Source organism: Melopsittacus undulatus, chromosome 17 (assembly GCF_012275295.1).
Source record: "Melopsittacus undulatus isolate bMelUnd1 chromosome 17, bMelUnd1.mat.Z, whole genome shotgun sequence".
Taxonomy (NCBI): domain Eukaryota; kingdom Metazoa; phylum Chordata; class Aves; order Psittaciformes; family Psittaculidae; genus Melopsittacus; species Melopsittacus undulatus.
The window spans coordinates 1768969-1784740 of record NC_047543.1 but is presented as its reverse complement, the minus strand read 5'-3'; the positions used below and the strand labels follow the sequence as shown (position 1 = coordinate 1784740).

Below are 15772 nucleotides of genomic sequence, written 5' to 3'. Positions count from 1 at the left end.
TACACAGCAACATGTGCCTCCCTGCATAGCAGAATAATGGCCAGGGCCTTCTAGGGAGGTCTGTTCTGACACTTGGTTCTGCCTGGTTGCTGTATTTCCTACCTTGCCTTGTTCCTAAGCCCCTGGGTGACCACAGAGTGGCACAGGGTGATGACAAGGGCAGGATGTGTTTGACCACAAGCATGCTGCTCTTCAGACTTATAGCATTCCTGTTCCCCACCACACTTCCACATCTGTGGTATCGAGTGCCAGTGTCCACCAAGGACAGGGAGGCCCCATTCTGGCTCCATGCAGCAGCAGGAAGGATGCTAGCACTGTCAATAGCAATTAATTTCTGTTTCAGTGCTCCTTTTGCAGGGAAGGGCTGGGTCTGGGTGTGTGGGTGCAGACCAGCTCCTCTCTACCTCTCCCTACCTTGTGTTTCTTTGCATGATGCTGCTGTCATCACCTGTGGTCTCCTGGTCCTCAAGGTGAAGGGGCAGGAAGTGCAGAGCCTTTTGGGGCCCCCACAGGGCTCCAAGCTCACAGTGGAAATGAGTCTGGTTCATACTCTGTCACTAAGTGTGGCACTGATTTCTCGTCAGCCTCTCTGAATTCAGTTTCTCTTGGCAAGAGAAGCTCTGGCTGCCTTAAGCACCAGTGATCCCACTGCTCAGTGCCAGGTCCTTGAATTGAGGGAGATTCTTCCTCCAGGGAGAGACAGGAGAACCTTTGCTGAGCTGAGTCCCTGTATCTGTCCACCACTTCTTGTCTGTCTGTCTGCTGCCAAGGCAGAGGAGTGTGAGATCTCCTAGTGGAAAAACAGAGGGAGAAGAGGGATACTTGCCAAGTGAAACAAGGCAGAAGCAGGAGGCAGATAGATGCTGTGCCAAGCAGAGATGTCAGTCACTCCTTCCTCACCAGGCAGGCTACAAGAGGAGATTGCCCAGGTTTCTCTATGTGCAGTCTGCATTGAGTTTGTAAGAAGGGATCCCTGTTATTGATCCCGAGCTTTCCTGGCTCCTCAGGGCAAAAGAAAGCAGCCTGGGCCAGCAGTCATTGCAGGCAGGTTGTAAGGAGTGTTCAGTGGCTCTGCAAATCAAGCACTCCACCTCAAGCACCGATCCACTTCCACTGCCATCACTGGGAGGAGAAAGGCTTGATATAGGTCACAAAACATGAGAGGTGGGGGAGAAACACGCGTGAGGTGGCCAGCACCTTGCTGCAAGCTCCTGCTGTCTGCTCAGCCCTGGTGCCAGCCGTGTGCTGGCAGCACACGCCATCTCCAAACACCGCCTCCAGCGCAGGAGACAGCAGAGGAGGAAACACGGAGGTGACATAAAAAACAGCGTTTGCTTTCTTGGCCATCTGTCACCGCGTCGCAGTCGCCTTCCCAAACACATCCCAGCTCAGTGCTGCCTGGGAAAAACAGGGAGTTATTTTGGTTCATCAGCATCCAGCAGGAGCAGGACCAAAGATCCCACGTAGTGAAGCAGGCAGTGTTGAGACTGCCGGGGTAGGACACAGCACCCCCTGCACCCCGAGCCAACAGTGGGGTTCAATCACTGCAGGAGTGTCCACCTGCATCTTTGCTGTTCCATGTAAAGTACCTCCAGGACAGGGCTCTTCCTTCATGTGACCTTCATGATGGAGAGTAGCTTTGTATGGATTTAGCTGCAATGCTGAGGCTGTGATCAGGGAGATGCAGGCCACATAGAGCTTCCCATGTTCCCATTTGTCTCCAGTACAGTGGCACTGGCAGCAGTCGGATCCACACCATAAGGGCAGGGAGCTGAGGGCAGAAATCCCTGATGTGCCTCCCTGATGGGCACAGGATGGAAGGAGGGAATCCCCCTTCTCTGGGAGGGTGCAGTTCAGGTGGTGTAAGCACACAATTAGTGTAGGACCTGATTTAGCTAAGCAGGGCTTACTCCAAGCCTGTTCTCAGCAGGCAAAGCAGTGATGTGCTCAGGGCCACTTTCAGCCCCAGCCCAACTGGTTTCTCATTGTCCAAAGTCAGGAGGCAGAGTCCCCAGAGCAGACACAGCCAAGGCTGGTGAAGATTTGACACATTTCATAAGGAGCATTAATAGCACAGAACCGGAGGCTGCTCTGTTGGAGCGCATCGGCTCCTTCCAAATTCCCTTCTCAGGCAATTTACTACCCAGCTAAAATCCTTCCTTGGTCAAAAAGACAGGTAAATCTTCCACACTGAGCTCGAGCCTGCAGGAGGCCATAACTTGCCAGAGCCCACACAGAGAAAACCATGCCAAGAGTGGCCCTAAGATATCTGCAAGTGGAAGCATTTACTTGGCATAGACTGGATTCACAGGGAGACTGTCCCAGCCGGGCAAAGGATGAAGGAATATGGGGTTGGACATGGGAGAGGGGTAAAAGCGGAGGTGAGACATTTTGACACGGGCAAAATTGTCACATTGTACTAAATGGAGAGTAAAAGAAGGGAAAAAAAGGCAGAGGAATAGAGCCTGTGTGTGGCAGCTGGACTAAGGCAAAGCGAGCCAAGCTTTATCACGAGATCCTCATGTTTTGTCTCTTTCTGTTTATTTCCCAGGCTCCAAAATTACCCCTCAGCAGGAAAGCAGTGCCACGCACTCCCACCAGCTCTGCTCTGTCATCCAGATCCAAAGCAGGAGTAAAATCTCCCAGCTCCGCTGCAGTGATTTACACTGAAGATTTGGTGCTGAGTAAAGGAGCAATAGGTCCCATGTCAGGTGCTTTGGGCAAAGCATTTCTTACTGTTGCAGGTAGCAGAGTCAGTGGCATCCTAGCTGTGCTTCCCAAAAGTGCCTCATCCCACCCTGAAAATCAAGGGAGATGCTGCACAAGGTTTGTTTGGTAGCTTGGATGTGTAACACCTTTGCAGACAGCCCACACTGGGAGGAGAGGTGTGAGTAATGTGAGAAGAGAGTCCAGTAAAGCAGAGGAATGGTGCTGGAATGTGATGGGGTTCACTAGGAACCAATGCAGAGGCTGCAAACCTGCATTGATCATCAGCACCACGAGCTGTGGATGGGGGACAATGAGCTATACAGGAAAGGTCCTGAAGCCTTAGTGGAGAAAGCTGAGAGTTCTAAAGCTGGGTTTTGGGGAGGTTGAGAAATGCCTTTCACAATGTGACAGCCTTGTAGCAGGACATGGTTCCTGTTGTTTGTGCCAGCAGTGTGGCCCGGAGGCTGCATGGTGAACCAGAGAATGAAGTGAGCAACACGGAAACCTAGGTTTGGTGTTAGTTTACTCTGTGTTTTCTTCGGGTTCTATGATCTGGTCCACAGCAAGGCTCCTCTGTGTGAAGTGGGGAGGCACGAAGAGGCAGGAAGGATGCTCTAAGTTGTAGCTGCCACAAGCTTTAGCACATGGAAGCACAGTCCTAAATGATCCCCTCCTCCAGAAATGGCTCTAAGTGCAAGGCTCAGCTGGGCATTCCCACTATAACAAAGAGGGGAATGTTGATGCTGAGCTTTGGCATGGCTGCTCTTCCATTGCTTCTTTTCACACCCCCGTGCCCATGAGGAGGGAGCTCTAAAACGGGACTTTGGCCCCAGTGCATCCAAATGGCCAGCTGTGTTTCTTTGTGTTCTGTTGCCAGGTCTGGTTCCCTCCAGTCTGTTAAAGGGTAACCTGGTATATACCTTGCAGAGAATAATGGAGCTATTAGTCATGCTGAAGCCCTGCAGGCTTCTGGATGGAGCCATTTAAAGGAACTGTGACATTCCTAAGTAGCCAAGGTTCTTGTTAACTTCTCTCCCCATTCAGCCTTCCCTGCTCTACCTAAAGCCAAGAAGAAGGAGCTGGATTCGTTTTGGCTCACCCATGGTACAAAGTGCTTTGAAACCAGCACCTCAAACACAAGAGGATGCGAGCAGGCAGAGCCATGGTCTGAACCCCAAAACAAAAGAAATATCCCTAGGGATACAGCCCAGACGGGAAAAAGCCTCAAACTTCAGGAATGGTGTAAACCCTCTGATTCCATGAATGTGGTTGGTGCCTCCCTTCTGCAGCCCTTACCCGCCCCAGGGATTATTGCATTTCTGTCCAAGGAGATGATGGAACAGTCAGCACTGAGGGAAATGTGTGTGTCATTCTTCATCCTCCCCATGACTTATTTCCCCAGGCACTTGATGAGGTTCATAATGAACTACAGCCACCTGGCACACAGCACGCTGCCGAGCAGTGAGAAAGAAGAGAAGCTGGAGCCAAAGATGCACATTAAGTGCACTGTTTTTCTAGCCTTGGTCCTTCAAGTGCTGCAATGAAAAGTACATGTTTGTTCCTACCTGTGCTACCTCTCTGAACCGACCCCGGTCACTGGGAAACTGTTATCTGTACCAGGTAATATGTGTTTGCTCCATGAAACAGGGATGTGGAGCACACAGCATCCTGTTTCCTGAAGGTCCTCAACCAGAATGCCTTGTCACGCTCATGGTGGAGGCATCCACTTGTGCTCAGGTAGAAGGGAGCTCCAGTACAGCAGAGGCTACTATATCTGCAGGAGGATGATCAGGGACTGGAGCACCTCCTGTATGGAGACAGGTTGAGAAAGTTGGGGCTGTTCAGCCTGGAGAAGAGAAGCTGCGTGGAGACCTCAGAGCAGCTTCCAGTGTCTGCAGGGGGCCTATAGGGATGCTGGGGAGGGACTCTTCATTAGGGACTGTAGTGACAGGACAAGGGGTAATGGGTTCAAACTGAAACAGAGGAAGTTTAGACTGGATCTAAGGAAGAAGTTCTTTAGTGTGAGGGTGCTGAGGCACTGGAATGGGTTGCCCAGGGAGGTTGTGAATGCTCCATCCCTGGCAGTGTTCAAGGCCAGGTTGGACAGAGCCTTGGGTGCCACGGTTTAGTGTGAGGTGTCTGTGCCCATGGCAGGGGGTTGGAACTGGGTGATCTGAAGCTCCTTCCCAACCCTAACTATTCTATGGTTCTGTGATTCTATGATCTATGATTTCCTACCAGAATGCATTGCCAAGGTACATTTAGGAGTGTCACTGCCAAATCCAACTTGTACCCTAGAGGTTTCCATCAGGCCAGGGCAGCCCTGATCATAAAACAGAGCTTCTGGAAACCCACCAGCATGAGCAGCAGACAGGAGCAACCAGCACCATTGATTCAACACTGATCAAACACAGCCAGTCTTTGAGGCCAGCCAAATGCTTGCATGCTGTGATCACAATGGAGGCAAGTTGTCCTTTTGTCCTGTTGTCCTTTCCAGCTCTGGCATGCTGCAAACAGTGCAGAGTAGGTCCTGTCACACCAGGATTGTGTGAAGTTTGGTGTCCCACTGGCTCCCTGCTTTGTGAAGTGTGGGATGAAGAACAAAAGAGCCTTGCTGTGTACATGGAACACTAAACCACTCTTATTGCAGCCAAGGGAGGTTTAGGCTTGTAACATCTCTCTGGAGATGATGAACTGGGCCCTGGATGGTGTCGCAGGCCAGTGGGTTGTAGTGTTCAGTCTACAGGCTGGTCCTTGTGCAGTGCTGTGGCAGCTGGCACAGCACACACCATGCTGGATCCTGTCTGCACTGGGAATTCATTGCAGCCAATTAGTCAGAGTTTCAATTATCTGTGAGAAGGAACTTGGCTAATTCCAGCCTAATTACATTTTCCCTGCTTTTTCAGCTGTCTCCTCCTATTAAACCTGCATTGTGGGACTCAGTGGCACAAGGGGAGCACTCACAGCTGCACAGAAACCTGTAAGATGCGGTCACTTGTGGAGCCTACCAGAAAGGATGGCTCTGGATTTGACCTCAACTGCATGAAAGCTTGAGCCATACCAGGGCAGAGAGCCAGCACGTGAGAGGGAACAGTGCCCTGAGCTTGCTTTCATGCACACCTTATTGTCCTCTGCACAAGCATCCATCCTCCCACCCGCACTTGTGTACCAGCCTCAAGCAGTACCAAAAGGCACACTAAGAGGACAAAATTGGCTCCTAAATGAAGAAAGCAGAGTTGGGCAGCTCTGCAGTTCCAGCCCATCCTCCAGTTTCTGCTGCCTTTTCTTGGTTATTAAGATCTCTGCTTCCAGTGTGACATCCACACCTCAAATGACTCATGTCCTCACAGTATTGGACCTTTACCATCATAGGATGGATGGCTCTTGTATACTTTTCTCCTAGACTCATGCACAGCAAACCCAGGCCTTCACTTTGAAGTCTGTGACCTGCAGCAGAGATTGACACACAGAGCCAGCTCTCAGCTCCCCTCGTTACCTTTGTAATTAAAAGACATTTTTGCTTTGTTGGTGATGAACGTGCCTTAAATTAATGATGTGAAAATGTCGTCCACACTAATGAGCTGCTGGGAAGGATGAGAGAGCCAAAGAGGTGCAAAGGCAGCTCTGAAGCTGGACTCCTGTTATACAACCTGAAATACATGGAGGTGAGTAGTGCTTGTCAAATCAGAGACAGTCACTTTAGTTACATGCCTTTGAGCATCACCAGTGCCCCCACCACTTTCCAGTGTGCTGACAGTGATACCATCAGGGCTCTGCCAAACCCTCCCAGTTTGTTGGCAATGTTCTGATTTCCCCTTCACTGAATTTTCCATACCCATGTGCTGATGGAATAAACAAGCCCAAGGAATTGCCTGTAACTCAAATCAGACGAGCTCAGCCATGACCAGCATGCAGGGGAATCACTTGGCTCAGTCATCTTAATGGGGGAACATGAAGATGCATCCAACACCATGGAGCAGGCAGTTGTCAAGGCTGCTGAGGGTGGTTTTTGCTTCCCTGTGTTCCAAAGATGTATTCTCCAGGACTAAAACCAAGGGTTTCAAATCCCTCATTCGTGTTTGAGAAAGCTGGATACAGAAAACCAAGCAACTGCTCTGAGGACATCCACATTTGCATATGAATCCATCAGCTGTAATGAGATGCTCACCCTGCACAGCCAGCTCAGGCCAAAGAAGTGTCCTTGAATGTACTGTGATCTTTTCACTTGGGGCTGTTGGGGTTAGGTTGCTGGCACCGTACCAAGAACCATTCTCACAAACCATCAGCCAAGTGCCAGTGCCCAGGAATATTCCTGGCGCTGAGCATTTTCCGAGTACGGATGGAGCTGTAAGATCCATGTTTTATACCGAGGACTTTAACTGCTCACTCAGTCCCATAACAGCTCTGATTTGGCAAGGAGCAAAAGGGACAATCTACATTTCTTTGGAAGGGGGGAGCTTCCTGTGCCCCGGGTTTTGTGGTGGGTGCCAAGTGCTCTGCACACCTCAGTAGGCAGCAAGTCCTGTGCCAGGCCAGCAGGTCCAGGCAGTCTCAAGCATGGAGCCAGGGCAGGATGGGAGAGCTGAGGAATTCCTGGACAAAACGCCAGCAGCAGCATCAAAGCAGCTGGAAAGCCACAGAAACTGGGAAACATTCCCCTTTCAAACAGAGAAACTGGTAGGCAAAGCCTCCGAAGCTGTGAGGCAGTGCTGGCTCTTGGATTCTTGTCATCGCTTGATCTCAGCTCTCCCTTGAGTACCTGACTCCAATGGCACCAACTTGTCCCTCTGTGGCAAGAGCTAATGGACTACAGAGTCTTTATCTAGAGTCTAATGGCTCTCACACAGCCAATACAAGAGAACCATGCTGAGCAGCAGTGGGGATTTATCAAGCGATGTTCCTGAGTAATTGCACTGTGTATTTCAAACCATCTCTCTGCTAAGTGAACCCTTCTGTGCACTGCCTCTGGTTCCTTAATAGAAAATGGGCTCACAGAGCTGCTGCTTTAACCAGCACTGAATTAAAGCTCAATATAAGGATCAGCTGGACAAACCTGACACACTTGCTGGAGGGGGTGACTTGGGGATGAGATGGAAGTGGCTTTGTGCCCACTGATGGGAGGGCAGGAGGGAGACACAGGAGATTGATGAGTGCCCCTTCAGTTCAGGGACACCTTTCCAGAGCTCAGGAATCCTGTGCTTTCTTCTTAGGTCTGTTGTGTGGCTTTAGGAAAAGTGCTCTGTTACCTCCTTTCCAGCCCCCTAAGTGCCTGCCTCATCTTGGAGACCAGCTTTGGGGTCTGCATCACTTGGGATGCAGGTGACTATAGGCAGGCTGCAAAGCGGGATCACAGCATCCCTCTGCGGGCTCGGCTGGGATGAGGGCTTGTCCATGACTTCCCTCTTGTACATACACATTTGGAGACATGGATGTGTCCTTCCCATTAGCCGGATAATGGGAAGCTAGTGGCACACACCACAGGCAGTGGCAGAGCATCCCAGACCCACAATGAGAGGAGTCCAGCCCCTCATCCCCATTAGCACCCACTGTTGGACCAGTGGAGATCTATTCCATCCATCCCCTGCCCTTTCTAGAGGAATGTGTGTCTGGAACAACCAGGTTCCCTCCACCTACCCATTGAACAATCCCAGAGCTGCCAGACGAGAGACAGGAAACTGCTGGTGGTTTCGTTTTATTTCACTTCTTCTTGATTTTTTGGGCTCTCAGAAGTGTGTTGAGGCTGGATTGAGGTTACAACCTGGGTAAAGCCTCCCTGCCTAAAAAAACAGCTGTTGCCATAACAACCTGACTCCGTGCTTCATTACCATGGCAATTCTCAGGAATTATTAAATACTCTGTGTGTTTGGTGCAGGTGCTCCAGTACATCTGGTGCCAGGCTCAGGTTGGGATCCTCCCTCTCCCCTGATCTGTCTGTCTGGCTTGGCTTGTTTAACTCTTTCATTGTCTGTCCTTTAGGAGTAAGAAATCCCAGATGGAACAAAATCACTGCAAGTGGGGACCAGCCCAGTGACAGGGAAGGAAGGTTGGGAAGGTCCAGTACTGGGTTCCCTTGGTTGGGGCCAAGAAGCAGCTCCCTACTAGTAGGATAACTTGACACTGACCACACACTGCCTGAAATCATGATTGCTTTCAGGGGAGGGATGCGGATTAGGTGGAGCAGTGTGGCCATTCCCATAGGATTGCATCGGTATCTTCTATTTCACTGCTAGGTGATGATTTTAAACAACACTCAATGCTGGTCCTCACTCTGCCATTGATGTGATGATCCACCTAAGCTTATCCCTTCTGTCCCTGTCTCTGCTGTACTTTAGAGCCAGCAGTGTCTAGAGGCAGAACCTATAGACCTGTGGACTTATAGACCTATATAGAATCTACAGAGCTTTGAAGGTCCCTTCCAAGCCAAACCATTCTAGGATTCAGTGTCTCTCAGTCATACGTGTGCAGCTCCTGGCACCCCAGTGATGTTCTGGAACTAAACCTGCTACAAGCAACAATTCAAAGAACCTGAATCAAAATAACATAAAACCAGCCTTGTCCAAAAAAAAACTTGCTTAAATCTTCTTGGGAGCCAAAACCCACTTGGAGCTTCAGCTAAATGAGGAGGTGTGAGCTGAAAACATACAGTTATTTGTGGGGAAAGGCAACAGAAAGAGCCATTATGGTCTGCTTCCCTTACGCAAGCCCTGGAGGAACCACCTCATCCTCTGGGGCAGGGCAGCTGGGTTTGCAGGGTCTGAGATCTGGGCAGCATCTTGGTGCCCTCAGCACCTTCTGCTAGGAATGACCTGCACTGGTCATTGCTCTCCGTGGGGTGATTGGCCTTTTATTGGGAATCTGAGAGGATGGGGACTTGTGTGCAAGTGTCTTAAACCCACTGAGAGCAGTAACCCCATGGGGACACATAGAGTGTAGTATGGTAAATATGGATGGTGCCCATCAACTGTCTCACTCTGCAGACCCTTTTCTGTTGGTCCACACAACCCAGTGATGTAGACATAGCCCTTATGATCATGGAAGAGACACAGCCCCAGTAGAGAATTAACAAGTCAATGCAAAGTTGGGATTTTGCCACAGGAGACCATGGGGAAAGTCTTCCCTCTCCTAACTGACTCCTGAGCAAGCTCCATCCATCTCAGCAGGCACTCAGGGCATTACATTGAGCCTCCACCTCGTGTCAAAGTGACCCTATCATGGATGACTTTTCTCCTTTCCTCTGGAAGACTCCACAGCACAAAAGGGACAAAGACCCCCCAAATCCCACTCCTGGATGTGGTCTCTAAGGACACTTGGTGTCTTGGTGGCTATGTGGGATTGCAGAGCCATGTTTCCCCATGGGGCAACCCCTGGCAAAGCAAGGGTAGTTGGGGACAGATGGGATAATTTGACCAGCTTCTTCACTGCTGCAGGTCAAATTTAATGTGGTTTTGATACTTTCTTTGTATTAGGAATGTCTCCTGTGCCTTGTTTGTATTGCTAACATTGGAAGGTTTCTTCAGTCACCTCTGAGTTCTCTCTTGTGCTGGGACCATGTCTGGTGGATGGATGGCAAGAGGGATCAAATGCTTAAAGCGGAAGCTGGATGAGTATATCTGAGCTGTTCACTAGCAGCACAGCAGCCTGAAGATGCAATCACATCTACATTCAAATACACTATGAAGTGTTTGCAGAGCTGCGTGGGTCATCGGGCATTGGGATGCTCAGCATCTCACCCTGATGCTGTGACCAGGCTGTGCTCCCACTGGGGGACCAGTTTGTGCTCATATGCAAAGAAATCAATGGTCATAACACCCCCAGGGGACCAAAATCCCCTTCCATGCTGGTCATAACACCCTCGTGGGCAGCAGGGACCAAAATCCCCTTCTATACTGCTGTGTGAACCTCTAGTACATGTGTTGGTTGGGCAGCAAACCCTCCGTGCTGAGAAGGCTGCTCAGGCATGCAGACCTCATAGAAATCAGAGCCCTGCTATTTCACTGGCACCAATGGGACATTTAAAAGCTTTGAATCCCAAATCCTGGTCCTGCTGCCACATTGTCCTTGTGCTTTCAAGGTATTACAGACAACAGGTTAGTGGGAGCAACCAGTGGCAGCACTGCACTGGTGCTGCTCTGCATTGGGTTATCAGCACCCTGTGGGAACCTTTGAGAAGGTGCTCAGCAAATACTGATCAATTACAAAGCATCCTTTAGTCTTGTTCATCCTGGGAAAGGAGAGAGCTGTTCTTTCCATCCCAAGAGATCAGCTCATCGGCTCCCCCAGCATCCAGCATTGCTTTCCCACTACAGAAGTGGACCCAGCAGGAATATTGTTGGCGCAACAAAACTCCAATGATTTCCATCTCACACCCACAGCCAGAGCCGCAAATCCATCATAGAACAAAGGTCAGGAGTCCTCCTCCTCTCTCTTCATTCAGTTTTGGCAGCTCATCAGGTTCAGAAGAGCTGGAGGTTTGCACTTGGAGGCTGCAGTTCGCTTTGCAAGAGGCTCTCAATGCATCTTTATGAAGCTCTGCTTCAGTGCAGGGATTTAACACAAGCCTGAAACACCCAGTTCCTGACAAATTGATTTGCAAGTGGTGACTGATACTTGCCTGTGAGAAATGTGGTTTCTGCTTTAAAGAAATACCTCTGATTAGGGCTCAATTGGAAGGTGAGGTGATGCTACCTGCAACCCAGGGTAAAACACCTGAACTCTGCACCCACACGAACCAAATGAAGACAACACAAAATTCATTTCAAACAGGTTCTTTTTGATTCCTGAATGTTCACCAGCTTCCAAAAAGACTACAAAAAACTCAAGGACTGTAACAATAGAACACTTGAGAAAAAGCAGTTGTGTACAAAACCAAGCATGCTTTTGTTTTGGGGTTGGAGTGGGTTCTTTTCTTCCTCCGGCATAGTGCGAAAGAAGAAAGGACCACTTCATTTAACAGGATAGCTCAGGAAAATAAGGAAGAACATGCTTTCCCCATGACAAAACTGTACCAGAAGATGCATGCTTGAGGTCCCACATAGAAACAGACTGGCACAATTTGGAGCGTGCAGACTTTGTTGTCCAACCCACACAACGCTTCCCCTGCCCCATGGTCCATGCAATGCACGTTGCTTTCCTTTCACTTTGTTCTTTTTGGTTTCTTTTTGTAGTGATTTCCCTTTTTTTTTTTTTGCCTTTTTTTGTTGTTTTTTTTTCTTAGCCCTAAATCCCAGGTAGCAGTATCCAAGGTAACAGCAGAAAAGAGTCCAGATCTGCACGTTATCACTGTTTCTGCAAGTTTCATGCAAAACTTAAGCCATTTCTGCATGCAACACAACGCTGCTCATGTATTGTGCTTCAGACACCCCTGGGCTGATCTCCCCAGTCACCAGGACAGTTTGTTGACTGGGAAGCACAGGTTGGCTTGCCCATAGACACAGACATATTAAAAGACCCCTGTCTCCCCCTTTTCCACTCCCCCCAAACACATGGGAATGTGCATCTCAGCACCAGGTCCATAGAGTTCACTTGCCTACAAAAGCTCGGTGGCTTTAGTAAAGTCCCATGATTGCAGCTCCCACATCCTTGGAAGGTCTCCGGTCCTTCACCAGGAAGTTAATCATGCTCTCGGACTTGATGAGCAAGTTGCAGCCCAAAAAGAAGATGCCAAACATGACAGTCAAGGAGAGGACGCAGAGGACCGCGATCTGCACCACCCGTGTGATGTAAAGGCTCCTCTCGTCAGGTGCCAGCACCGAAGAGCCACCGCCGGTCGCCAGCACCGAGCTGGTCCCATTGCAGCAGGCCATGAGCATCCCCAAGCCCTGGGTCCTGTTGGGGTAAGCTCCCTGCTCTAGGAGAGTCTGATTGAGAAAGGATCCATTCATGGTCTCTGCGTGATCCCAGGTCTCCAGGGAAGGCAAGAGGAGAAGCCTGCTGTCCCCCTGCCCACCCTCACACGCCAGGGCTCCGAGCCACCTCCTGCCTTTCTCCTCACAACACCCTGGATGGATGGGATGCTTCCTCGAGGCTGTGAGCAGGTGGGAAGCCAATTCCTGCAGGCAAGGGTCAGCTCGCTCCCGGATCCCTCCTGGCACAGGCAGCGTTAGCACAAGCCCCCAGACAAGCAGAGAGACAGAGAGAGAAAAGGCAAAGGGGGCAGAGGGGAGAGGGAGGCAGCCGAGGGTTGCTCCATGCTTCCTGCCCTCTCGCTGCCCCCAAGCACAGGGCACCCCCTTTGCGCCGGGGGTTTCCCGCAGGAGGAAGAGCTGATTCCTGCCGGCTGGAAGCTCCACGAATGCAAGTTCCAAGCTAAAGTCTTCCCCGTGTTCAAAGGAAAAACCAGCAACTCCACCCCCTTCCAGCCTCCCCCCAGGACCGCCTTCCTCCCCCTGCACGCTCACCCAGGCTGCCCACCCCTTCCCCACCCTGTGCACCCCCTCTCTGCTCTGCCTCGGGGGCCAGCACCCACCCCTTGTGCCACCCCAAGGTGGGGAATGACCCCTAAGGACCTGTGGAGCAGCACCCAACTCGTCGTCTTTCCCACCCCCCTGACCTGCTCCCGAGAGCATCCCACATGGTCGTGGTCCTCCTGGATGCTGGCAGGTCCCCTGTCCCCCTCTGTGAAGGCTCGCATGAGCCTCAGGTCAGCGCGGCTCTCCCAATCCCTGCCTGCTGCTCTATGCCACCCACTCATGCTTAGAGCAGCGCTGGCCCAATCCAGCCACGTCCACCCCCAGCTCTGCTCAGTGATGCTTGTCCTGTGCCTCCAGATGAGGGCTGGATCCATCCCCCTCTCTGCATCTCTATCTTCCTCTGGTTGGGGGTTTCCTCCCTGAGCATCTTTGTCTTCTGCTTCCCCCTCTCCTGTTCCTTTAGCCCCTTTAAAGGGAGCACTGCAGTGCTGCACCCTGATCCCTGCACCCCTTCCCTGCCTTGTCCCCAGCTCTGGGTCCTACAGCAGCACCACTCCTGCACCCAGGGCTAGAGCATCACAGACCCCCTCACTCAGGCCCCTCAGCCCCACTGAAACAATGCCAGGGGAGGGTCAATCACTGCTCTGCTCTCTGTGTCTGCATAAGCTCCCCAAGGGACACCCCGACTCAGGATGCCCAACTGTGTCTGGCTCAATCTTCACCCTGCCTGTCCCATGGCACTGCTGTATCACTGCTTATAGGTGACACAATGGGCTTTGCCTATCGGTATCTGCCTGGAAAACGTGTCTGGATGGCACAGAAGAGCAGATCACCCCCAAGCCATGATGTGAGGGCTTGATTTACCTGTGCACATCCTGGTTTTCTTGGCCCAGCCCTGGAGGGGATTTTAATGGCCCTAAATGAGGACTGATGAACTGCAGCCAAGGCAGGAGTGTGAGGCTGGCTGAGGATGGAGGGGAGCTTCACAGAGTGTCGACTGATCTTCCTTTCAGCCAGCTTGGACCTGTGCCCTGTTGTGCTGCTGTGACTTTAAGGGGTTTACTTGTTGCTTTTTGCACTTGGAGTTCCTCTCCCTGCATGGCTCCCGCTCTATGAGGGCAGTTTGCAGCAGAACTGCGTGCAGGAGGGAGGTGGAAAGCCCTGATGGAGCAAGAGCATCCGCTCTGGTTTGACCTGAGGGGCAGGAAAAGCCCCAACGGGAAACTAGAACATCCCTGCCCGGGTGGGAGCTCCTCTGCCGCTCGCTCATAGACTGAAGGAGTCTCTGCTCCCTCTGGTGGTTCCAGCTCCAGCCTCTTCCCATCCGCCAGAGCGTGGATCCGGCTGCTGCACTCATGCATCACTCCCGGGCCAGAGCATGCGGTGATGCTGTGGATGCCTTTGCAGCATTGCTGGTGTGGGCAAGCAGCTACAGGGCAGGATGGGTCCCTTAGTGAAGAGGACCAGTGAGACGGGTGGCAGGGAGGATCCGTGGGGGGTGCTGAGCCAAGCAGGGCTCCCATGTTTCTCTCTAGAATCTTGAACAAATTCATCAATCCACCCCATGAAGCTTAAGAAAAGCAGGAATTGGGATGCACTAAAAGTGGCCAATGGGATGTGCAGTGGGAGGTGGCTCCAGGGTCTCAGAGGAGGCCACGGAGCTGCCTCGAGGGCTGGAGCAGCTCTGCTCTGGAGTCAGGCTGAGAGAGCTGGGCTGGGGCAGCCTGGACAAGAGAAGGCTCCTGAAGGGGAGACCTGAGAGCAGCTCCAGTGCCTAAAGGGGCTGCAGGAAACCTGGAGAGGGGCTTGGGACAAGGGATGTAGGGACAGGCCAAGGGGAAAGGCTTGAACCTGCCCGAGGGGAGACTGAGCTGAGCTCTGAGGCAGAAGCTGTTCCCTGTGAGGGTGCTGAGGCGCTGGCACAGGGTGCCCAGAGGAGCTGTGGCTGCCCCATCCCTGGCAGTGCTCAAGGCCAGGTTGGACACAGGGGCTTGGAGCAGCTGCTCCAGTGGAAGGGGTCCCTGCCCATGGCAGGGGTTGGTGCTGGAGGAGCTTTAAGACCCCTTCCAACACGAACCAGGCTGGGATTCTGTGAGCAGGGCACGACCAAGAGCCCCTCAGAAAGGTCTGGGGTTTGTACTGATGTCCCAGCCAAGGGGCAGCACTTCCGTACGCTGCAGGAGGGTCGATGGGCTTCTCCTTGTGCTCTTTACCAAATCCCCATCGATCCTTTGGGATGCAGTTGGATCAGGTGGAAAACGATCCCCTGCAGCCGCGGGAGGGCAGCAGCTCCCGCAGGGAGAATGGGGGTGAATGCAGAAAGAAAGAGGCACCAAAACAACTTCTTTTAAAGCTAAATCCCCAGCTCCTGAGGCTGAGTCTCCAGCTCCGTCTCACCTCCCAGGCACCATCCCCTCTCGTAGGGGGGGAATGTGGGGCTGCGGTTCTCACACAGCATCCTCACATCACGTCCAGCATCACCAGGCACACACACCAGCTTGGTTTCTGATGCCTGATATTCCTGTGTGTTGGACCATCTTGCCCCAGAGTTGGGTCATTACTGTCTCCAGCCCAACACACGGTGGGAGCATCCTTGGGCTCCAGGGAAACAGCCCTTCTCTCCCATTTGCTTCACAGCTGTACCTTGAGTGCCT

The 15772-nt window shown here is 51.8% G+C and overlaps 2 protein-coding genes across 2 annotated transcripts in view; one reads left to right on the top strand and one right to left on the bottom strand.

The window, feature by feature from the left end:
* Positions 1-15772, top strand: part of LOC101868135 (integrin beta-3) — a 45695-nt gene that overhangs the window by 10406 nt on the left and 19517 nt on the right. The window lies entirely within an intron of this gene.
* LOC101880967 (reprimo-like protein) lies at positions 12255-12590 on the bottom strand. The gene has a single exon (XM_005144732.4). It carries the CDS (start codon positions 12588-12590, stop codon positions 12255-12257), a length of 336 nt encoding a protein of 111 aa, XP_005144789.2.